Source organism: Trachemys scripta, chromosome 7 (assembly GCF_013100865.1).
Source record: "Trachemys scripta elegans isolate TJP31775 chromosome 7, CAS_Tse_1.0, whole genome shotgun sequence".
Classification (NCBI taxonomy): Eukaryota; Metazoa; Chordata; order Testudines; family Emydidae; genus Trachemys; species Trachemys scripta.
The window spans coordinates 62,175,439-62,201,180 of record NC_048304.1 but is presented as its reverse complement, the minus strand read 5'-3'; the positions used below and the strand labels follow the sequence as shown (position 1 = coordinate 62,201,180).

The following is a 25,742-nucleotide window of genomic DNA, read 5'->3' as shown; positions in this document are numbered from 1 at the left end:
ACATAGAAAATCTTGCTGTCTCCCCCCACTTAATGTAGCGAGAGCGCTCCCCCCCCAGTGTAACTCCTTGTGTATTAGTACAGAGATGTGTGAAATTGTGTCCCAACAACTGTGTATGGCTTGGAACCAAAACTCAATTTACCTTAATCATTAGTCTGCTGGACTTTACCTCGCCTGTCATGCACCACAGGGTACTTGATGTGCCCCGGTAGAACCAGGCAAGCACACATTGTGTCCATTCCTATCTCCTGTTGAGTTCAATGTATGATCAGGCTACAGTTGCAAAACCCTGTTCCTACAGTTCTGCTGACTTGCATCTGATGCCTTTTGCCAGCATGGTTTGTCCTGTTAATTTTGGTACATTAAAAGCTTTAATGGAACAGAGAGAAGGGCCAAATGGGAGCTTTTGTACCAATCTTTCCTACTAAAAAAGTAACTGTCACCTGAAACAATTGAACCTTTTAAAGCCCTGGTGATGCAGATGGTCTTCTAACTGCAAATCCCTCCTCTTCCATCTCTCTGCTCCACCCCCCCCCAACTCTCTCCTACCCAGCTACCTGCTAGCTTTATTCTGCTTCCTCTCCTCACTCATGTCCTGTTGACTTACCTGAGTTATTTATCAAGAACCATTGCTAAGGAAACGGGTCCCATTAAGGTCATTGCTCTTATCTGGCAGCAGGAAGGCAGGTAGGCAGGTTCGCTTTGGATTTAATCCAGGCAAGGTTCCTGACCAGACCTGGTGTCTAGCTGCCAGAACTTTTCTACAGACTAGCTGCCCTGCCCAACCCACAAACTAGCAGCTGGATATTAACTTGACAAAATATTTCCTAAAATCCACTTTTTTTTTTTTTAGGTGTTAACTTGGGACATTGGCAAAATTACCCCTCAAAAGCTACCAAATCTTAAGGGCATAGTGAATCTACAATCTGGAGCCCCCAAGCCAGAGGAGAATCCCAGCCTAAACGTTCAGTTTAAGATACAACAACTAGCTATTTCAGGTGAGATGGCTGCATTAACCAGAACTAATATGGTTGGAGGAGGTAGGAGAATTGTAGGAATAGGGGTCTCCTAACATTGAATTGGACCTAGGGACTCTGTAGAACATAGAGCAGAGTTCACTTCAAACAGATTAAGTTACCTTGAAACACTAACAGTTTCATCTTGCAAGTAGAAGATTGTGAAATCTTGATGATTTGGATCATTTCTCATGGCCTTTCCAGGGCAAAATAATGGGTATTTCACAGGCTTCTGCCTGGAACATGCATGAACTTATCTGATGTAGGGCAAAGAAGAGGTTTAGTGTGTGTGGGGGGGGGGGGAGGGGGGGAGATGTCCCCCACACGCAGTATGGCTTTCCTTAATTCTTTGACTTCTGTGGGCCTAGCACAGGAAAAACCCATCCTGATTATCAGTGACAATTTTATTTTGGGAATTTTTTTCTCCTCCTAACTCTGAAAGCTCTTAACAGCCTAACTCCTCTAGTTTCAGAGCATGAAATCAAACCTGAAGGTTAGTGTTAATGCAACCATGGACTTGAGAAATTAAGCTTATAGCCCCCAGTCCTGCAAACAGACACAATCTATGTGAATACCATTGAAACCAATTGGATTTGTGTAAAGTTACTCACATAAGCAAGTGTTTGTAGAAACAGGCCTTAAACCTCAACTCAGGCACATTCTACATATTTGATTATACACTTGCAGAAAATATTGCTTAGAACCTAATCAGGTGGGAGCGAGGAACAGTGAGGGCAATGGATTAGTGAGGCAGAAGACAGTGTTAATATAAGCACCTTCTCACTGGGGAGGTTCCAGAATGCTGTGGTGGTCAGGTGGGTGGCAGATGACCAAACCTGGCATCTCAGGCACAGCCCCTGGAGCTGCAGTGCAGGTGAGGAGGCCACTCACCTACTGAAACACTGTTCAACTTGCGCTGGCCTATCCAGAGGAGTTTCTAGATTCCACAGTGCTGACCCCGAAGCTTATTGAATGGCTGAAATTTGTGTTGCCAACCGAAGCTCTTTTGAAACACACCAGTGTTCCCTCTCTATAAAGAGCTTTTTTTCCATCTCTTGTACCTGTGCTAACATGCATTTGCTAATGACAGCATGCTGTATAGTGCTTACGCAAATAACTAGAGACTTAAACAAATCAGAATTAATGGCCTCAGTTCTAAGGGAAGACTTTCAGAAAGGTGTGATTAGCTTCAGCTAACAAACAAAGGCATAGCAAGAACCAGTTGGAATACAGCAACTCCTCACTTAGTCATCCCAGTTAACATTGTTACGTGCTGATCGATTAGGGAACATGCTCGTTTAAAGTTGTGCAATGCCCCGTTATAACGTTGTTTGCCAGCCGCCTGCTTTGTCCACTGCTTGCAGAAAGAGCAGCCCGTTGGAGCTAGCTGGTGGGGGCTCGGAACCAGGGTGGACCTGCAGCCCCGTATCAGCTCCCTGCTCCCATAGGTTCCCTGTGCAGCAGCCGCCCAGCAGGCTTCCAATTGCCGGTAGTTCAGCTGTCCGTCCCCCCACTGCCATGTGCTGCTCCTGTCCTCTGCCTTGGAGCTGCTCCCAGGAGCCTCCTGCTTGCTGTGCATGGGAGGGGACAAGAGGGGGGCTAATGTCAGGGTGTCCCCCTCCCCTTGCTCCTGCCCCCCACTTACCCTTTCTCCATATAGAGCAGGGTGGGGACAGGACAGGGCTCAGGATGGAGAGAGCTTGCTGGCCACAGCTGCTGTCTCAACTTCCTGATTTTTTTAAAGGCAATGTACTTAGAGTGGTGTCCGCGTACTTAAAGGGGCAATGCACATCTGTCTCCTCTCCCTCCATTTGTGCTGCCTTGTAGAGTGTGAGGCTACATTAACAACAATGTGTTAACCCTTGAGGGCTCAGCCTAATGCTAGTTCATCGTTTAGCAGTAAGGCATTCCCCGGGAAATATCCCACCCTCTGACTTCACCACCTCAACCAAGCTTCACAATCATCATTGCTATGTACAGTATTAAATTGTTTAAAACTTTTTTATATATATAATATATATTACATAGTTTGGCTGGTGAGGGAAAAGAAATTCCTGGAACTGAACCTAACCCCCTCCTCCCCCATTTACATTAATTCTTATGGGGAAATTGGATTCGCTTAACATTTCACTTAGTCACATTTTCCAGGAACGTAACTACAACGTTAAGCGAGAAGTTGCTGTACCCAGATTGGAAATGAGTGCAAACTTATAACCGTGAAGATAACTAACTACTGGTGGAGTTGACCAGGGCTGCAGTAGTTTTCCATTGTTTAAAGTAAGAGTGGATGTCTTTGTAAAAGCTCTGCTCTAGTCCAATTGCCTATTTGGCTTAGAGTGGGAATTATGTGTAGCATATTGTACGGCATATGCTATGCAGCAGGTCAGAATGGATCAGTGATCCTTACCTTCTGTGTACCAGGATCTCTCTCTCACTTAGCAATATAGGAGAGATGGGGTGGCCACACTGCCAGGTTAAGAACCCCTAGACTAGAGGATTACAGTCATCCCTTCTGGCATAAAAATCAGCTGAGAAAGGGAGGGTAGAAGAGAAACCAATTCAACCTGAACAGTAGTGCTTGCTAGGTGGAAGAACTAAACTCCTCTGCACAAGGCATTTCCAAAGCAGATTATCCAGGCTTCAAGGGGAGGGGTGTGTGAAAATGTAAACTCTTGTTCTTCATGTTCCCCTTTGTGTAGGATTGAAAGTAAATCGCCTTGACATGTTTGGAGAGAAATACAAGCCTTTTAAAGGTGTCAAGTACATCACAAAAGCAGGAAAATTCCAAGTCCGGACATGAGAAGATGCTCTATTTGCCAGAGCAAGTAGTACTATTTTTTTCCTTCAGATTTGGAAATTGTGACCGCTTAGTGACGTATGTTGCTATTAGGTGCCAATTGAGTAATTATGCACACTAATTAATTTGGGATCAAAGCATTTCTATTCACAGCAGCTATTCAAATTAAAGTATAGTCTGTTTTTTTCATAAACATGGCTTTAAACTAGGTTGATTTTTTTCTAACTTTCAATAAATTATTTTGAACAAGGATTGTTTGAGGATTGGGTGGTTCGCAGAATGCCACTAACACACTGCCAAATAAGATACCAAAGCCAGGCTTGCAGGTGGTGAAGCACACTGGCAAAGGCCAGGCAACCCAGCAGGACCCTCTTGTGATGGCAGGCCTTACTGCTGCAGGGTGAGAGAATACTACACTTTCTCAGAGCCTGCCACAAGTTACCATTTCACAGTGCAGCATGATATCACTTCAGAACTAGAATGCAGCAGAGAGAATGGGTAGGCTTCCAGGTGAGCATGGGACATGTCAAATTTGTCGCTTGCCTTGAGAGCCTTTCTGATGAACAGAAAAAGCTTTTGCTCCTGTTTACAAGATACTGCCTTAGGAAGTGTTTGCCTTACTCAGCTTTCATTTGTGCCACCAACAGATGGAGCTGATAAAATAACTTTCTGCATCCAAACTTGGGAGTGATTGTTGCTTCAATATTCCACTTTCTTTCCACTTCTCACCTTACTTTGTATTTTTTTACAAATACAGTTGCAGAGAGGAAGATCTATTTTTATGTAAAGCCTCAGCTTTGATTTAGAGGTACTTCCTCTTTGAAGCAAATGCCACCAGACGTGTGTGCCATGTGTACATTGGAGTGTAGCTTTTAGGTAGCACAATAGACAATGTAAAATGTACTTAAAGGTTGTATGCTTTATTGTAATTAATTAAAATAAAAGGGAACTCTGTTGCAAATATCTCTCCTTGTAAAATGTGTGTTTTTTGCTTATGACCTGCATCTCTAATGCTCTGGCAAATAGCACATGAAGCTTTTGTTATACAAACAAAGCAACCACCAGTTACAGCTACCCTTACCACCTTGCTCACACCTCCAGTGATAAGGAATAAGTACCACCACCTAACAGGACATGGAGGTGATGAGCCAGTCACTTCATTTAGCTTTGCTGCTTAAAAAAATACTGAAATGTATAACTGTCAGTCACCTTCCTAGCGCTAACCACTGGGTCTTTTCTAAAGCTGAGAACAAAACAACTTATTAGGCACTGGCATTGTCCAAATGTGCCATGAAATAGACTGAGGTCCAACATTGTCTCATTTGTTAGGAGCAAGGAATCAGGACACTGCAGTTCATGTCCCTACTTCGTCATTGACTTTGCTCCCTGACTTGTGCCTATTTATCTGTAACAGGGGTAAGTAGGTATTAAGATCTGACCTGAGAGGAAAAGATTAAGCAAAGGTCTGCAGCCAATACTTTCAAAGCTGGATAGCAAAACTAGCTTTCTTAATTCTTATTTAAGCACTTGAGAAACAACCAAAACAAAGCTTGAGTGAGAATCTCCAGTTTCCATTGACATTAGTGCAAGTTGTAGATTTTCAGACAAGCTGAACACCTGGCTAATTTTATTTAGGATGAAGCTTAACTTTTGGTATCTAGGCTTATATTTGGACCATTAATCATCTTCTAGGTACAACCAATGTTGAAATCAGCATTCTGAGGGAGACAGAGTAATAACTACCTTTCAACCAATGAGGAATTAAATATTAACATATGCATGTTCAATGAGAACAGGTGCTATCAATGATCTGGAGGATGGCATGGACTGCACCCTCAATAAGTTTGCAGATGACACTAAACTGGGAGGAGTGGTAGATACACTGGCGGGTAGGGATAGCATACAGAGGGACCTAGACAAATTAGAGGATTGGGCCAAAAGAAATCTGAGGTTCAACCAGGACAATGCAGAGTCCTGCATTTAGGACAGAAGAATCCCATGCACTGCTACAGACTAGGGACAGAGCAGCTAGGCAGCAGTTCTGCAGAAAAGGACCTAGGGATTACAGTGGACGAGAAGCTGGATATGAGTCAAGCATGCCCTTCTTGCTAAGAAGGCTAATGGCATTTTGGGCTGTATAAGTGGGGGATTGCCAGCAGATTGAGGGATGTGCTCTCATCTGGAGTACTGTCCAGTTTTGGGCCCCACACTACAAGAAAGATGTGGAAAAATTCATAGATTCATAGACTCTCCGACTGGAAGGGACCTCGAGAGATAGAGTCCAGTCCCCTGCCCTCATGGCAGGACCAAATACTGTCTAGACCATCCCTGCTAGACATCTATCTAACCTACTCTTAAATATCTCCAGAGATGGAGATTCCACAACCTCCCTAGGCAATTTGTTCCAGTGTTTAACCACGCTGACAGTTTGGAACTTTTTCCTAATGTCCAACCTAAACCTCCCTTGCTGCAGTTTAAGCTAATTACTTCTTGTTTCATCCTTAGAAGCTAAGATGAACAAGTTTTCTCCCACCTTCTTATGACACCCTTTTAGATACCTGAAAACTGCTATCCTGTCCCCTCTGTCTTCTCTTTTCCAAACTAAACAAACCCAATTCTTTCGGCCTTCCTACATAAGTCTTGTTCTCTAGACCTTTAATCATTCTTGTTGCTCTTTGCTGGACCCTCTCCAATTTCTCCACCTTTCTTGAAATGTGGTGCCCAGAACTGGACACACTACTCCAGTTGAGGTCTAACCAGTGCAGAGTAGAGCGGAAGAATGACTTCTCATGTCTTGCTCACAACACACCTGTTAATGCATCCCAGAATCATGTTTGCTTCTTTTTTGCAAAGGCATCACATTGTTGACTCGTATTTAGCTTGTGGTCCACTATAACCCCTAGATCCCTTTCTGCCATACTCCTGCCTAGACAGTCTCTTCCCATTCTGTATATATGAAACTGATTGTTCCTTCCTAAGTGAAGTACTTTGCATTTGTCTTTATTAAACTTCATCCTGTTTACCTCAGACCATTTGTCCAGATCATTTTGAATTTTGACCCTATCCTCCAAAGCAGTTGCAATCCCTCCCAGTTTGGTATCAGCTGCAAACTTAATAAGCATACTTTCTATGCCAATATCTAAGTCGTTGATGAAGATATTGAACAGAGCTGGTCCTAAAACTGACCCCTGCAGAATCCCACTCACTATACCTTTCCAGCAGGATTGGGAATCAATAATAACTACCCTCTAAGTAGTTATCCAGCCAGTTATACACCCACCTTATAGTAGCCCCATCTAAGTTATATTTGCCTAGTTTATAGATAGTCTCACATGATATTCTTATCAAATGCCTTACTAAAGTCTTGAGGTCTTTAAACCACGATTTGAGGACTTCAATAACTCAGACATAGGTTAGGGATTTTGTTACAGGAGTGGGTGGGTGAGATTCTGTGGCCTGCATTGTGCAGAAGGTCAGACTAGATCATAATGGTCCATTCTGACCTTAAGTCTGAGTCTATACCACATCCACCGCTTCTCCCTTTGTCCACAAGGCTTGTCATCCTATCAAAGAAAGCTATCAGATTGGTTTGACATGATTTGTTCTTTACAAATCCATGCTGACTATTCCTTACCACCTTCCAAGTGTTTGCAGATGATTTCCTTAATTACTTGCTCCATTATCTTCCCTGGCACAGAAGTTAAACTAACTGGTCTGTAGTTTGCTGCGTTGTTTTTATTTCCCTTTTTATAGATGGGCACTATGTTTGCCCTTTTCCAGTGTTCTGGAATCTCTCCTGTCTCCCATGATTTTTCAAAGATAATAGCTAGAGGTTCAGATATCTCCTTGAGTATTCTAGGATGCATTTCATCAGGCCCTGGTGACATGCAGGCATCTAACTTTTCTAAGAGATTTTTAACTTTTTTTTTTAATCTTACCTTCTAAACCTACCCCCTTCCCATTAGCATTCAGTAGGTTAGGCATTCGTTCAGACTTCTTGGTGAAGACCGCAACAAAGAAATCATTAAGCATCTCTGCCATTTCCAAGTTTCCTGTTACTGTTTCTCCCTCCTCACTGAACAGTGGGCCTACCCTGTCTCTGGTCTTCCTCTTGCTTCTAATGTATTGATAAGTCTTCTTGTTTCCCTTTATTCCTGTAGCTAGTTGAAGCTCATTTTGTGCCTTTGCCTTTCTAATCTTGCCCATATATTCCTGTGTTGTTTGCCTATATTCATCCTTTGTAATTTGTCCTAGCTTCCATTTTTTATATGACTCCTTTTTATTTTTTAGATCATGCAAGATCTCATGGTTAAGCCAAGGTGGTTTTTTGACACATTTTCCATATTTCCTACTCAGTAGAATAGCTTGCTTTTGGGCCCTTAAGTGTCCCTTTGAAAAACTGCCAACTCTCCTCAGTTGTTTTTCCCATCAGTCTTGATTACCATGGGATCTTACCTATCAGCTCTCTGAGCTTACTAAAATCCACCTTCCTGAAATCCATTGTCTCTATTTTGCTGTACTCCCTTCTATCCTTCCTTAGAATTGTGAACTCTGATTTCATGATCACTTTCACCCAAGCTACCTTCCACTTTCAAATTCTCAACGAGTTCCTCCCTATTTGTTAATCGAATCTAGAACTTCCTCCCCAGTAGCTTTTTCAACCTTCTGAAATAAGTCTGTAATGCAGTCCAAGAACTTATTGGATAGTCTGTGCCCTGCTATGTTATTTTCCCAACATAGCTGGATAGTTGAAGTCCCCCATCACCACCAGATCTTGGGCTTTGGATGATTTTGTTGTTTAAAAAAAAGCCACATTCTCCTCTTCCACCTGGTTAGGTGGCCTATAGTAGACCCCTAGGATGACATCACCCTTGTTTTTTACCCCTTTTAGCCTAACCCAGAGACTCTCAACACTTCCATCTCCTATGTCCATCTCCACCTCAGTCCAAGTGTGTGTATTTTTAATATACAAGACAACACCTCCTCCTTTTCCCCCCTGTCTATCCCTCTTGAGCAAGCTGTACCCATCCATACCAACATTCCAATCCTGTATTATCCCACCAAGTTTTAGTGATGCCAACAAGGGCATGATGATTACCCATACTTCTCATGTTTGCATATAGGCAATTGCAAAGAGTCTAGCACAGGCCAACAAAAATGATTAGGGGGCTGGAGCACATGACTTATGAGGAGGTGCTGAGGGAAATGGGATTGTTTAGAATGTAGAAGAAAAGAAGGACAGGGGGGATTTGATAGCTGCTTTCAACTACCTGAAAGGGGGTTCTAAAGAGGCTGGATCTAGACTGTTCTCAGTGGTACCACATGACAGAACAAGACCATTACTCCTTAAGGTGCAGTGGGGGAGGTTTAGGTTGGATATTAGGAAAAACTTTCACTAGGAGGGTGGTGAAGCACTGGAATGGGTTACCTAGAGAGGTGGTGGAATCTCCTTCCTTAGATTTTTAAGATCACGTCTGATGAAGCCCTGGCTGGCATGATTTAGTTGGGGATTGGTCCTGCTTTGAGCAGGGGGTTGGATTAGGTGATCTCCTGCAGTTCCTTCCACCCCTAATCTTCTATGATTCTATGAACAGGGGAGTTAGTCTGCTATATCAACTAGCACCTCTTACTTTGAGCAATGAAAAACTTCAATTCAGCCCATAATTCCTCCGTCAGGTGTAATGAACAACAAGAATTTTCCCTTAAGGGCCAGTGGAAGTGTATAGTGATTTCCAAGTGCTCTAGAAAAAACAATTAAGAAATGTGCTGTAAATCTCTTATCTTGCAAGTACAAGCAATGGACATCTACAGCTTGCACTTCAAAGCTATAGAACATTACAATCTTTGAATATCAAATCAAAATGTAACTGCTACCCTTAATTCCCCAATGAAAACTTGATTTGCATGACTGTATCCAGTCCATCTGCAGTGCAGGTTATACTAACATCCTACTGAGAGCTTTAAAGTTAAGAGATTTAACAAGCTTAAAAATAGGAGGGACACTAGTTACACCCAAGGCCTCCTATGTTCTGTGAGAGGCCCTCCCCACCTCTCTCCGTATCGCTCCAATGCAGCAGACTGGAAATGCTGCAGCATCTTCGTTTAAAACTGGTAGCTCCATGGAATTACAAATAAAAATTAATCCTATTAGCCATACTGGAGCTCATGTTTGATACTCCAGTGTTGTTAAAATTTCCTACGCTGCCAACAAAGCTACCCTAGAGAGTGTAGTTCAATATCTTACACAAAGTCATGCAATGAGCCAGATCTGCTTTCCTAAACTGGAGTATAGGGTCTAGTTTCAAACACTGAACATAGTATCAGCACTGTTATGAGAGTAAAGTTCTGATTTTAAAGGAAAAGGGTATGCAAAGCTCCTAAATCTGAAGGGATTGCGGTTCACGTTTTCTCCCACAAGAGTTCATTATCTACAAAAATTCCAGTAGGAGCAATGTACACTATGCAATAGACTAATGAAAAATAGGAATGAGCTTTTTAATTACTGGGGTATTCAAGCCCCAAATTCTGACTTCACTTAAGTGAGAAGCTCAGCTTTCATTTTCAAAAAGTTCTTACCTCTCATTCTTGCAAAGAAAAAATGGAAGATGTAAAAGCAAAAGGTTCAGCCGGCAAAGGAGAATACAACTTCTTTACAATCATGACTCATGATTTTTTGAACAAAGTGAGGTTGGCAATGCTGGAATGACTCATGTCATGCTGTACCTAGAGCTGTCATCTGCCAAGCATCCACTCTTCTCCAGCACCCCATATGAACTGAAAGAGCCTGGTTCTTCTCTAACATTAGTAGCCCCCAGATCCTTTCCTGAACTGTCAAACGATATTTCTCCTTATGGAGGGCAGAGGTCTTATTTAAGAAGTACCACAGCTTTAGTGCATCTTAAGGACCTTTTGACAGCTTACTCCCAATTGCATAGAACATTTCATTTCTGAGCTGCAGCAATTGCATAGATAGAACAGTATTAGATGTCTTGTATACTAAGGCCAGTGCTACACTACAGACCTCTATCGGTATAACTACATCACTCAGGGCTGTGAAAAATACATACCCCAGAGCGACCTAGTTTTACCAACCTAACCCCCCAGTGTACACAGAGCTCCCCGGATGGGAGAGCTTCTCCTATTGACATAGCAACTGCCTCTCAGGGAGGTGGATTAACTATTTGAACAGCAGAAGCTCTCCCAGCGCCATAGGAATGGCTTCACTGAAGCACTATAGCAGCACCGGTGCAGATGTGCTGCTGTACGTGAAGACAAGCCCTCAGTGTCTGGCTCCATTAATCACACTTAATTTTACTCTCCTTTTCCAAACACTGGTTTCTCTCAGACAGCCATGAGGAAGAGCCAGCAGCAGCCCATTCTCTGCCTGCCAGTAGTAGCTCATGAGCATTAGTTTGGGAATGTGATTTAGATTAGATCTTCAGGGCACTTAACATGTTCTATTTTCTCTAAAGTACTTGGCGAAGTTACAGCCTGGTGTGCTTCAATAGGTTGTGGATCCACAGAAAGGCCCGTATGGCATGTTGCTTTGCACACAGACCTTGTCTTTCCTCTAGCCTCTAAAAATATCACAATGGATGAACACTATACAAAATAAGCCTGTTTCATAGGCTTAAAGTACCAAATTGGCAGGTTTCCATCCCTTAAATTCCGGCTGACCTCCAGTCCAGTTGAAAATTTAGCTGCTGTCAATGCATTGTTGGTTTATTCAAAGCCATGTTTTTTTCCTCTTAAAGTTTACATGGACAACCAAACCGCTGACTGCCTCTAAAACAATGATCTACTTCAAACCTAGCTCTTAGCACTAAGTGAAAAGCGCTGCTATTTTAGTGAGTATTGTCACTATAGTGTGAGTCTAACACTCAGCTAGCACATTGCTCTTCACACATTCCTATTGGCTGGCTTTCTCAGTGAAGCCCACCCAAGCATTTCTCCAGCTGCAGCTACCAACCCACAGCAGAGGCTACAACAGTGGAGGTGGCAGGTAAACTTCTTGTATGTCTGATTTATTATGGGTACAGTATAAATAGTTGCTGCTGGACTTACTGTAGCAGACATATCTTACAAGTGGATCCAGCCTGGGGATGGACCTTTAGTCAATGAGGATTGATTAGCTGCTTCCTGGCAGCAGGTGGATTTAGGATTACCAGATGTCCCATCAGGGCAGCTTCTAAAGAAAAACACACACTTTTCCACTGGGATTTCTTGCAAAGAAATCCCATCTCCTGCTGCTCCTCACAGCTGAAGATACTACCTTTAGGCTCTGAGGGCCAAGGCAGTAAGTCATTCCTTCTTCACTCCTAGAAGCTCTCATTCTGGTTAGCCTGCTACTGACTCCATAGTTAAATCCCAATTCAACCTAGTGCCTGCACAAAGAGGGAAGCTGTGGCATTTATCTAAACAAGAAGCTATGTTAATTTTTTTGTATTTAAGGGATTCTTTTTAAATCTACTGAAAATAAATTAAGGGGTCTGCCCTCCACTCTGCTCCAACTGCCAATCTGAACCTTCCCTCTGCTTGAATAGAAAGCCCAGACACACCTTTTCCTTGCACCATCTGAAGATCGCTTTACAGCACCAGCCCTTCAACAGAGCCACTCTGATTTATAGACATATTTTCAGACACCCAAGTCACTTACTTCCACCTAAAAGCTGGCAACAAGTTGTCTATAGGGCACCTTCTGGTTTAATATGTCAACTGCAACTTAAGGGTAGGAAAGGTCTAGGCAACAACCACTGGTGCATTTGTCCCATCCTAGGCAGAAAGCTACATGAGGATGAGCAAGCTTGTTGGGCCTTACTGAGGGGCAAGTGCACCAGATCCTCTTGTAAACACACAAATGGCTGTCCCTTCTGTATGGAGCAGCACACAAAAACATGACTCTAATGGGATCTTCTCTGATTGCATCCATGCTATCACACCTCACATTCCCTGAGGTTTCCCTGCCATTTTGGAAACAACACAGCTTCATTAAACGATGAACATGCTTCACGCCTAGGTCAATGAAATGCAGAGAGGCAGGCTGGCTGGCTGCCCGCCCAGTCCATCTTTTCCCTATTGTTTTTCTGTCCAATGCAACTTGTGTCTTGAGTCAGCGACAGAATTCCAAAAACATCCTGAGAACTGAGCCACGCTCAAAGGCTTGGAAAGGCAAAGGTGAGTCAGGCTACCAGGCAACTTCAATGGAAAGGGGTCCAACACTAACATGCCAATTGTACTGGAGCTTTATGGGAATACCATTCCAGGATAATGAGGGATTTGGTACCTGAAGTACAAGACACCCTCCTAAACCCTTCCATCTGTTTTAAGGGTATCTTGTATATACTCTGATGTGAGTAAAGCTACCAGCAGAAGGCGGCTGGCAAAAAGGTCCTTTCCCCTCATCTCTAACTCCACTGTCAAAACGGCAGACACATGGGAATAGGGCTTTGTTAGCTAATAGGAAAGGCTGACCAACTGCTAGGCTTCTCCCAAGGAATTACTTGGAGAAGGCAGAACCCATAGGATGTATGTGTTCCTCAGTAGCTATGAATGTTTTAGCTGATTTTTGCAGTACATGGCAGCTCCTCTTATGCCCAGAGAGGGTATAATTTACAGTTTTGAAACTTCCCTACCAGACTAAGGTTTCCCATGGCCCTTAACAAACCTACCTGGCACAGAGCTGGAATCTGACCAGGAACTAGATCTCCCTCATAATAGAGTAAGCAAATTCAAAGTTGACCTTCCTTACCTCCAAATCTGCCTAGTGGTTTGTTGGCACTTGCTTGCAAGATGGCCATGTCCAGCACAGTCAGTGGTTGCTAGGTGAAAGTCGACAACAGCCTTCCACCACCATATGGCAATTGCCTCCAAAACCAGGCAATTGGTCCAAAAACTTCGCTGAGCGAAGCAGGGATTTGCAAGGACTTCCATGGTGTTTCCTTGTGCCCAGTAGTCTCTTCTCCAACCTTCAACATAACCACTCTGACTCTTCAGGCAAGACATGTGCACACCCAGAAACTGCTTGATCATAGGGTTCAAGCAGGACTTAGCACTTCTGAATTATTTCCTGTATTGGCACCAGGAAATTTGTCCTACAAGGTAAGTGAACAGTCTGCACAAAGTACCAAAACATTTAACCTCCTCCACTACCCCCATTATGATGCTTTTTTCACTTTGTATGACACATAACAGCTATGTCAGAGTCCTCCATGTATTAGAAACTCTTAAGTGTTATTAACTCTTTCAGATAACTTGTACCAAATCAGAACCAGAAGCCAACATAACCGATGGAGTAGCAATTCTATCTTTCTATTCTGAATGTATAGAAATTGTTAGGGTACCTATTTTAAGCACATTGGGGGTGCATAACTATTACTCAACATACAACTGTTTTATAACTTTTTAGAAGATAACTAACCCTCCAAATTCATATTTCTGGTGTGCTGACCTATGTTCTTTCTGCAATTAAAGACTATTCTTACTATTCAGTCTCTGTAAATGTTCATAAAGTGACATTTATACAAATGCATTTTTATTTTGTTTTAACAGAACAAAAAAGAAAAGGTTGAAAATATTAGACTATACAACAAATTTTGATTTATAAACAAAGTATTAGTGGTAAAACATTTCTAACCAACATTCAAGGTCTTTTTAAATTTTTGCTTCATTTTAGGTATGAAGACCAATAGTGTTCAAGAAAGCACAAATTGCATAAGGTGTACAGTATTTCAGCTCTTACAAAACAGTTAAGAACTTATATAGCAAACATTCTGAAGAAATATCAAAGGCAAACATGATTCTTACTTTCCCAACCATTCATTAATAAAACAAAGTGATCTTTGGCATAAACAATCATGTATTAAAGGCATTAGTAATATTGCATTAATATCAGTCAAGCAACTAGATAGTGATGCTAAAAATCTCAGAGTATGTCTACACAGCAACTAGACACCTGGGGCTGGCCAGTGCCAGGCAAGTTGGGCTCAGGGACTCGCCTCGCAGGGTCCTGAGCCCAAGCTAAAACCCAAGCCCAGAAGTCTACACAGCAACAAAACAGCCCTGCAGCCCAACCCCTGTGAGCCAAAGTTGGTTAGCATGGGCCAGTCGCGGGCATCTAGTCACTGTGTAGATGTACCCACAGAGAAGCTTGAACTATTTTGAAAGCAAATACAGGAAGACTATTCAGAAGACCCTCAAGAGTCCTTTCCTATTCAGTGTTTACTATTAAATAGAAATGACTACATTACATAGTGTTAAGGGTCTGATCTAAACCAACCAAAGGCAAGACATTCTGGTTAAGGCTCTGTCCCACCCCATCACCCTTTCTGGTGTGGGTAGTTATTGGAGGAGTCTGAGAAAAGACCCTAAGTACCATGTATTTGGCATTACCAGGAGACAAGGAGTGAATTAAGGATGAACAAGTGCTTTCTCTTGCTAAAGTCTGTTTGAGGCAGATTATTATAATCTAATTTAAATATGTAATTTCCCTTTTAGATAACCATGCAGGCAAGAGGAAAAACAGGAAGTGTGGAGTAATTGTAGTCTGACACTACCACACAGCTCACCTTTGCTGTTACTGTGAGTCTGATCAACGGGCAGCAACAGCACATTAACAAAGGTGGCTTGAGCATGATCATTGTGTCAATCCGTTGCAAACGGAAACTAAGGAGCCATTATGATGTCAATGCTGGCAAACATAATCAAGTTAATAAATGTTTTTGCACACACAAAGGCAGTTTCTAAAGTGTTAGCAACCTAATTACTTTTCATTTTAAATGTCAAAAAATATTATTGAATAGCTATGATAAGCATGTTAAAATGAAGGCATGTAAGTAGTGTGGAAGTACAAAAACCATCCCAAGTCTGTTTTCTTAACACAATTGGAAAAAAAATAATTTAACATCTAATTCAGTTAATTGCTACTAAGCCTTAAATGTGTATATAGAATTTCAGTCTAGAAATGATTTTCATGGCTCATTATATCTGAACAGATTTACATTGGGAACACCAACAGACTCCATAAATTGAGTGCCTCTACTTTCCCACATGCTCCATCATTAGAATGAAGGGCAGTGAGGCACAAGCATCATTAAACAGAGTGTAATTTTCCCCTAAAACAACTCTGAAGAAAGTGTGCAGAGGCAGAGTGTGGGTGTGCCTGGTTTCGAAGGAAAGGAGTTCGATCTTGATTGTGTTCTATTTGAGCATTTTGTTCATACAAAAAGTTGCTTTGAACATGATTGACTGACTAATGCAGCTAACTCGATAGATCCCAAATTTTTAGCCCCCTATTCTACTAAATTTTTAACTGGGGGGAGGGGGGGTGTGTCCTGTGCTTTTCTAAGGCCTCTGAAACTTGAACAGTCAAGCTGTCATTATTTGCGACGAACATCCATCACCAACCATTTCTGTATAGCACACGAATGCAGATTCTGGAATGACTACAGGTGGCAATGGGAAGTAAAAAAGACAGCTCAGTTTTTCCTGACCTAGGATATCACTGCCAGACAACGTAACAGCAGCATAAGAGACTATTTTAGCAATGTGATACCCCCCACGCCAAAGAGGGGATCACTTCTGATGTAAATGAACTTTACTACATAAACCTTGTTACACTTTTGTGGTGTGAGAACAGCTTGCTGAAAATGTCATTAAAACAATTTGCCTTTTCAGTGTCATTGATTGTCCCCCCAAAATAGGTAAGCAACACTGTTAAGTGTTCCAGACTGCCGATTCAAGCTTGAGTAAAGTCCATGTGTCATACCACCATATGGAAACTACTGGAATATACAGTGCATAAATGAGAAGCGTGTCTCTGGGATTACAGAATTCATAAAAAGAGAATCTTCAAAAGCAAAAAGAATAAAAATTGTCAATGTGTCGGAATCAATTTTGAGACACTTTCCAAAGATGTTTAAATGCATATTTTTATAATTAATGCCCTTAGAATGGGGCATTAGCAGAAGCTAATTTTAAGCTCACGTTTACAGCACATTTTGCTGTTAAAAAATTCTCTTCTGCTTCAAAAAGGCTTTTTATGTTACAGAAGATAATGTTAGTTGGCAGTTGTTTACTGATACCAAGGAGTCTTTCTAACCCAACGAAGAGTGAATCCAGCATCTGTTCTAATCTTAATAGACGCTGCTTCGGCTTCTCTCACAGTCTCCTTTACAGATTGCATAAGGTTCTGGGCATTGTGAACCAACATCTCAGTAGCCTGCAGACAAAGGAAAGGTGTTATTCTTTCAAGTTCTTAAATACCCATAGTGGTAGAACAGTGTTCACATTCAGATGAGCAATTGTTTAACTCAGAAGCATAAATCCCACCCTGCCTGGGGACTCACAACAGGAACACGATGTTACATCATTCTTGCTAATGTACATTTCATGATAGTCAAATGTAAAAAATGACCTGTTCCATAATTTGGAAGGCTACCCCCTCCCACCTCCAAGTAGCAAGTGATTCTCTCGTTCACAAGGAGAGGTTACACACCTTATGCTGTAACTGGAGTTCTCTCAGACATGTCCCCTTATGGGTGCTCCACTTCAAGTGTGCCTGTGCCCTGCAACTTTGACAGGAGATTTTTGGTAGCAGTGCCTATTCAGCCTGTGCATGCACCCCACATATACTTGTGCCCCGCACCACAGTTAGATAGGGCTATGTGGATGTACCACCCTCAGTTCCTTCTCCACCGCCAAGTCCCACGAGAGAGACTCCGAAGCAGAGGGAAAGGAGAGTGGGTAATGGAGCATTCACAGGGACACACATCTCAAAGAACTCTAGTTACTGCACAAGTAACAACCACTCTTCTGTGGGTGCTCAACTTCAGGTGACTCCAAAGGTGTCCTAAGAAGATGGGAGGTTCAGACCAGAGTCCAACCGAAAAAAGAACTGACCTGCCTACAGCAGCATCTGATCTAGCTCTAGGCACCATGGCATAAATGTTTAGAAAAACATGAACAGAAGACCAAGTTGCCATTCTATAAGGCTATAAACATAGATTGTGCTCTTGTCGAACGTGATATCACTCTCGAAGTGGGCTAAACAAATCTGAATACAACCGGAGATCCTCTTTGATAACCTGTTTTGAAACAGCCGAACCCTTGTTTCTGTCCGCAATAAGTACATATAGTCTAGGAAATTTTCTAAATTGGTTTGGAGCTGGGTGAGAACATAGAAACTCTGGTTCCATGGCAGGGACATAATATTTTTCCCTCCACCCTCTTGCAGGTAGGTAGTGCTGTAGCTGGTGTTTGCCAAACAGTCTTGGCAGGCTCCATAAGAGCTTCAGTGCCCGGAATGGCGAGCCTCATAGATTTCAAAGTTTGCAAGGTATCCAGGAGTTTATGGTGGGACACCTGAAACACCTCACAGAGAATCTGCAGCATGCCCGCAATTCGCTTCATCAGTTCTTGAAACTGCCTGAAGTCATCTGCCATAGAAGGAGGTGGAGGCATCACAGCTTCATCAGGTGATGAGGAAGAAATATTAGTAAGCGGAGTCATCTCCTTATCCCTCCCTTGCTTTCTGCTCCTCGCAGGTCTCTCTGGCATAGATGGTGGAATAGGAGGTTGAGGAGAATGGGCCCTTTCCTGCTCCCTCCTGTGGTGTAAGAATTTCTTTGTAAATTGTTGTTTTGTAAAATGAGGCCATGGATGGGCGTCACTTTAAGTTTATTCTCCTGTATTACGTCAGTGGAGGAGGGACAGCAATGTGTCCTAGAATAGACTGGGGAACCCTGCACTGATATCTAAGAGTCAGAAATATCCTCTTCCACGTACTCCAATGCGGGGAAAGGGGTGGAGGGGCAGCGGCATAGCTGTCCGGCTTGCAAAGACGATGAGGGCAAGTATGGTACTCCAGGCGTTGGTGACCAAGAGAGAGAGTCTCGATGCTGACAACCTTCCCCCCCCCCCGCTTATTAAGAGATGAGGCACTGGCTCCCAAGATAATAGCAGGTCTTTAGGGTACCTAAATTCTTGTAGTACTGATGGTATAAAAGATAGGGTTGAGCAAGAACCTGTGGAAGACTGCTTTTTGCTGATGAAGCTGGTACCAAACATTTGGCATAGGAGTAAGTCAACTCAGATTCCATTGGTACCACAGGTTGCTGAGCGGTCTTTGTTTACTTTCATGCTACCGGTACTCAGTGCTGCTTAGGGACAGGCTTAGAACTTTTTTCACCAGCGTCTCTGCTGCTTGGGGTACAGGTACCTGAATTCAGTACCGTGTCTGTCTTAGACAACTGCCTCCTATTCATCTTTGTGGTACCAGCATCGCTCGGAGCTTGAACAGAACTCCCCTTGGGACCCGAGGTCTCCGTAGTCGTCATCTGCGTTGGTGATGAAGATTGTCTTGGTGATTTACTCTTTACTGCCTTTTGCTTCGAGGCAGATGTTGAGGCTACCTCTATAGAGGACTTATGTACCTTAGATGTACTAGTTGGTGCAGTGCCGTCTCTCTCTTTAGGGATCTCTGGTGACAGGGCACTAGTGGTACTGGAGGTCTGTGCGCACAGGGGTCCTCCACTCCTGGAGCTGGTTGTAAAGTTTGCTCCATCAGCCAGAGTTTTAACTTGATTTCCCTATTTTTTGGGAATCTCCCCTTGAAGGAAGCGCAGATCTTGCACTTACTGGGGATGCGTCTACCTCCCAAATAACAAAGGCACAGGGAGTGTCCGTCACTGATGGCAATTACCCCACCACAGGAGAGAGACCTTTTGAATCCCAGCAAACCTGGCATTCCTGCATAATATAACAAAGAGAACCCCTAGAACTATTATTAACTATTATCTAAATCTACCTAGCAATAAAGTTTTTTGGGGGGACAGGGGGTTTAGTCAAAGAAAAAAAAAAAGGGGAACCGTTCCAACAACTACACACACTATAAGGTAACTGACTAATTATCGAATACTATGGCAAACAGGCACACAGTAGACTCAGTCTCTGGCCAAAGACTGTTGAGAAGGAACTAAGGCCTGTTGGCCTGTGCAGCCCCATATAGCCTTGGCGCAAGTCACGAGGGTGTGTGGGTGCATGCACATGCCGAATGGGCACTGCTACCAAAAATCTCTGATCGAAGGTGCAGGCACACCTGAAAAGGAGCACACCCAGGGACACTACTCAAAGAACAACAGCACTGGCTCCTGTTCCTCTCGGCCTACCTTTTGAAAAGTTGAGCGAAAGCTAATGTCTGAACACAAGCTGAATAGCTCACTATTCCTAACACGTCCATCTACCAAACAAAGGTTTCAGAGAACCTACAGGAATTCTAGACCCAAAATGTAAGCATGTACAGGTCTGTCTCATCTTACGCTGGGGTTATGTTCCGCAGTCAGCGCCTAAAGCGAAAATCACGTATAGTCAAAATTACATTGAATGTAATGGCGGGTGGAAACAGTATTTAAATTGTTATTTTTCTCTTTTTTTTGTTTTTGCCGACCACGTAAAGCTGAAATCTCGCATGTTAAATGCGCCTAAGATGCGACAGACCTGTATACCCAGAGCCATTGAAGGTAGCTGCAGAAGTCGAAGTTTCACAAAACAATGATGAAGTTGCTGGTTAATGAAGCAGGGAGAGCTGAAAATAAAAATGTTTTAAATAAATTGCCCACTTTAGTTACAGTATTCTTAACCTAGTATTCATTGTAAACCACCAGAGGGCGCTAATGAATAATCTCCTATGCCAAAAAAAAACAGCTCTACCTTTTAAAACAATCCACAGTCCAAAACAAAAACAAGAGGCAATGTCAGGTTAGAAGCAAATTAAGTCTTCTCCATGAAACAGAGGAATGTCCTGTTAACTGCAGAATATATACCAAGGTGTATTAAAATTAACACTTTTACTGGACACTGGGTCAGATTTACTAACTCAGTATCTGGGACTCATCTGATTGTATATAGGACACGCACCTGACCGCCCTCTCCCCGCCTCGAATCAGCTAGCGAGCAGGAGTTTATATTACAATCAATTATGCAGCTCTTACCTGTTCTGACTCCTCGTCACTGATGTTTGTCCTACCCAACATGGTAGCTTTAACAGTGGAGAGGATTTTGAGTTGTGTGCTGATGGTTGGGATTCGCTCACACACCTAAGGAGTTGGGAAGATGCATCATTTTAGGTTTTTTATCTCGAACCAATTGATATTCCATTTTTAAAGTAAAACTAAGATTTTGCTGAACTCTACAGTAGTTTCTCTTTGCTGATGGCTCAGGTACAAACATACAATGTACATGTAAACTTCAAGGGTACCTTGCATGATGTCACTGAAGACATGTTTACATGAACACTTACTCCGGCAAGCTGGGTTGGAAATCTACAGTGCTCCAGCATGCTATGCACTAACGCACCATGTGGACCCTGCTGCCACACACTAAAAAGTTCCCTAGAGCACATTGATGTACTGTGGTTTGAAACAGCACAATGTCAAAGTGCACTCAGGAACTTTTAGCAAGTGTCAGCAGGAACCACGTGAACAGTTAGTGCCCAGCACGCTGGAGTGCTATAGATTTACACCCTAGTTTGCTGCACCCTAATTGTTCTTGTAGACATGAGCTAAGGCACTGCAACTTAATTCCCATTCCTTCCTGATAAGCTTGGGTGACCATTCTAGCAATATGGATCTTTGCTAAAGCAGAATTCACTTTTCCTTTGTCCCAAATATTCCTTCAACAGTCTGTGTCATCAGGAATGGGGGATGGGATTTGGGGCTGTATTGGTTTGTGCTATTGCCAATACCTTATGACTTGATAAGGCTATGTGGATGGCCAAGGTGATAAGAGACCAGTCTAGCAACATCTAAGACATTCATGGAATTTTCAAAGTCTCTCTTACAGGACACTGACATGTCTTCTCCCATCGGAATAAAAAGACCTGATCTTGCAAAGTGAGAGTGGAAGAAAATCAACATTTCACATATTTGGGCCTCAAGACTCACAAAAGCAGGGCTAGGGAGCCAAGGGGATCCACAGGTGACTCTCAGCCAAAAATAAACTCACTCTCCAGCCTTGAGCCATACTGAAGGAGCAGGAAACAGGAAGGAAAGTGGTATGTGCATTATTTTAAAGTTAGCCCAGTTTATTACCTGCAAGAGGTTTGTTCTAATGCGCTTGTCGGTACACTGCTTTGCCACCTCCTTGGCCAATCGAGTCACTTCATCTGATGCTTTAGCAATATCCTTGGCACACTGAATAAGGGCACGCTTGTTTCCACTGACACCTCTCACTAGGCGGGACATCTCTGCCATCAGCAGGGCCATTCGCTTTGCAGCAGCAATTATATCATTACCCTGCAGGGAACAAATATAACAATGAATGTTAGATACAAAAAAGGTAATATAATTATACCTGAACTGTAATCCACACTCACTAACAAACCCTTTCATTAAGTCAAGGAAGAAAGAACAATTCAAGTCTATTAAAAAAGATTCTTCATAAGGAGCACTGAAGATTTGTACAAATGTTTGTGAAATATTTTCCCCTCCAACACTCAATGAGAACATTTCAAAACTGAAAAGAAAAAAAAAAAATGGTGACCAAAGTGATACTTTGTCCCTGGAGTGGAAGTGTCTAGGATTTTAAGACCAAGTGTGTTCAAGTGTTATAGACATTCTAGATTTCCCCAATAAAAGCAGCATTACTGAAAACACAAGTGCCAATTAAAAAAAAGTAAGTTAAACCAAACAGTACCAATTATCTGAAGTTAAATAATCTACTATGAACAGCTGAACATAAAATTTTAAATGGCATCTGAAACTGAATCATGAAAGTCTGTCAACTACACTACCACTTTATAGTATCCACAGAAGACAATGGGAATTCTAAAGTGGAAACCATTTGTTAAAATATTTTTTTCCTTCCAGTTGGCCATCTTTGCTAGTTTCCTCATAAAAATAGCAAAATATGTATCTGATTTTTAACCAAAGAAGAAAAGCTCCAATAGATTACCTTTTAATTCTTAACCAACTCTTCTCCTAGAGAAGTTGTTTCAAAGGGGAGTTTATTTTTCAAGTGAAATTATAGTAAAATACTTTTGAGAAGTATTTGTCATTGGTGACATATATGCATGACTGAGGCAAAAAGTATTTTGTCCTCGGTTCCAAAGTCAATACCAGGTGCAAAAGAAGTCAAATCACTGAGATGAACTATTGATATAGTCTGTCTCACTTTTATAATAAATGCTAGATTTGTGAAATATTCACATTTGTGGATAAAGTGAGGTGTTAGCATAGTGAGCTGACAAAGGAGAACAAAAATACAGCTCCCTATGTACAATTCTTTTTTGAGCAAAAAGGTGTTAATCCTTCGGTAGTAACGAGTAGAAAGTCTGTCGCAAAAAATACACACTGAAAACCTGATTCAGTGAATATGTTTCCTACCTCCATGGATATTCCCTCCAGGGTTTGGTGCTATTAAATTTAAAGATATCCCAAATATGTCATTGCAGGTTGCATAGTGAGATCATATAAAAAGATTTGTTACTTGTTATCGTAAATTTAAACAGTTTGCTAATCCACTATGCCATTTCTAATCCATTAAAGAAAGAGGTGACAGAACAGGCAACTTTTCAATTCATTCGTAAAGAGGGATAAAGTAATTAGGAATATTCAATAACATCATTTGTTAAACCCTCTAATTATCCAGCACTAGAATCTGAAAAGGACAGGATTTTTTTTTTGAAAGCCCTTTCTATTAAAAATGAATGACTGATCACATATATGACACACACACACACACTCACTGGAGAGCAACAACCTTACATATCTTGAAGCATGCCGGTTCCACAATGAAGTAAGTGACCAGCCTTGCAAAAACTTGTGTTTAGACACAAGAGAGTACTTGTGAATGTCTGAACTGCAGCTTAGCTCTCCATTGGTACCATATAAACAGTTTTGATCTCAGCAACTAATGCATTCAGTGCAGGTTCTTTAAAAGGAGTTCTCTCATCCAAGCCAGCATTTGCAGTACAGCCAAGTGCAAGTCAGCAGAAAGTCCTCCTTGATAACACTGCCATACAAAGCCATTCCTTGTCATACAGATTTTAGTTGAAGCCGTCAATAGAGGCAAAGCACAACAGACATGTTAAAAGACTTCTTGAATGACTTAGGTTCTGTTATTATCTGGAAGTCATTGAGAAACCAACCATGGCTTCACAGGTGATCAGAAAAACGCCTTTTACATTTTTGAATACTGCCATACGCAGAAAGATAGGCGGATGCAATCAAAGGGAAAAGAAGCCTTTTTATTCTAAAAAGTGACCCAAAAATCAGGCTGAAATCTGACATTGACAGACCTACCGATCTTGTGAAGCCACTCTCAATCCTTAAAATGAAGTGCAGGCAAACATTTATTCACTCAGACTCATGGGGCCCAGCAAGTATCAAGAGTGATGCAAATGTGTCAGCGTTCCAAATGGCTGGATGCACACAGATCAGTTGCCAATGGGAAACTGAGGAGTACCTTACTAGACCACTTGGTTGCTTCCCGATGCAGAGACTGAGCAGCGGCCAGAATGGGCTGGTTAACAGGCTGACTGGTTGGCATTAACAGCAGCTCAGGCTCGTAATCATCTTCAGTGTCAGAGGGGAGAGTGAATTCAACATCATCTGCATCCTCCTGCTCATCTACATCTACATCAGCCTCAGCGGCTTCATTAACCTCAGTCACACCAGGCTTTGAAGGTGGCAGGGAGATTGGAGAAACAGGGACAGTTAGTATTAGAAGCAGGATTTGGTAAAAGAGCTAAGCTGGTTTAGTAATCAAACAACCTCTTGGTCTATGAAAGGAAAATGAAAGCAATCCAAGGATCAGCAGAAAGGGGGCCAACCATTTCACCTGTGAACCAGTATTACTAAGAAATTAAGGAGAGAAAAAGTTAGGATTATTTGAAAGATGTGGAAAGAAATATTGTTCAGATGAGTACACATGATTTATCTTATGCATTTCAAGGAAATCTGAATTTCAGAACAACATTTTCTGGCAAGACAACGATGGTATAATTTTTTTTTTTTTAAATATGCCAATGAGACTAGAAAAGCATGCATAGCAGACAAGGACCCAGTACTGGTGAAAACAAACTTTGCCTGTGGATGTGGTTTCACATAAGGATGTCTGGCTGAGGTAATACAGCTGCCAGATACTTCTTTCTGTTCCCTTAGGGCATGGCTACACTTGCAGATGTAGAGCGCTGTGAGTTAAACCCGCCTTTGGAGAGCACCCTAGGGAAAGCGCTGCAGTCTGTCCACACTGACAGCTGCTTGCGCACTGGAATGGCCGCACTTGCAGCGGCATTGGGAACGGTGCATTATGGGCAGCTATCCCAGCATGCACGTGACTGCAATGTGCTTTTCAAAGGGGGGGGGGGGGGAATGTGATAGGGGGTGTGTTGTGTAAATGTGGGGGGAGAGAGAGGGGGATTTTGGGGGGCTGAGAGCATGTTAGCATGCTGTCTTGTTAGTCCAGACAGCAGCAGATCCCTCCTCCCCCCGTGTCTCTCTCTCTCTCACACACACACACACACACACACACACAGTAATGGCTTCCATGCCAGCTGTCAGAAACAGAGCTTTGAAAAGGCATTTCCGCATTCCTACAGGAGTTCAAAACAATGACAAGAGTGGCCACTTGACTTAAGGGGATTATGGGACATTTCTGGAGGCCGATCAGAGCGCAGTAACCCAACACCTTGTTCACATTGACACCCGTGCATTGCAGCCAAGGCACAGCAAAAGTTATTCCTCTCACCGAGGTGGAGTACCGGCAGCGCTGTAGCCGCGGAGACAGAGCGCTCTACGTGCCTTGCCAGTGTGGACAGGGAGTGAGCTAGGGCACCCAGGGCTTCTTTATTGCGCTGTAACTCACAACTGTAGCCAAGCCCTTAGAGAAGTAAAGAAAAGAATTAACAACAGAGGAGTAGCAGGATTGGAAATGAA

At 42.5% G+C, this 25,742-nt stretch overlaps 2 protein-coding genes across 7 annotated transcripts in view; one reads left to right on the top strand and one right to left on the bottom strand.

Annotated features, from left to right (window-relative positions):
* Window positions 1-4,778, top strand: part of AP3M1 (adaptor related protein complex 3 subunit mu 1) — a 43,094-nt gene extending 38,316 nt beyond the window's left edge. For 2 of the 3 annotated variants that reach the window (XM_034775501.1, XM_034775500.1), the window contains exons 8-9: window positions 854-998; window positions 3,716-4,778. In XM_034775501.1, the coding sequence (XP_034631392.1) occupies window positions 854-998; window positions 3,716-3,816 (246 nt within the window). In that variant the 3' untranslated portion in view covers window positions 3,817-4,778. The remainder of the gene's footprint in view (window positions 1-853; window positions 999-3,715) is intronic. The other variant, XM_034775502.1, reaches the window with a different exon arrangement.
* Window positions 4,779-14,322: 9,544 nt separating this feature from the next.
* VCL (vinculin) overlaps window positions 14,323-25,742 on the bottom strand; it is a 111,099-nt gene continuing 99,679 nt past the window's right edge. For 2 of the 4 annotated variants that reach the window (XM_034777602.1, XM_034777603.1), the window contains exons 19-21: window positions 21,897-22,100; window positions 20,799-20,903; window positions 16,883-17,029 (exon numbers count right to left, since the gene is read on the bottom strand). In XM_034777602.1, coding sequence (XP_034633493.1) covers window positions 16,883-17,029; window positions 20,799-20,903; window positions 21,897-22,100 — 456 coding nt within the window. Of the gene's footprint in view, window positions 17,030-20,798; window positions 20,904-21,896; window positions 22,101-24,270; window positions 24,484-25,742 lie in introns of all 4 variants that reach the window. The other 2 variants (XM_034777600.1, XM_034777601.1) reach the window with 2 other exon arrangements.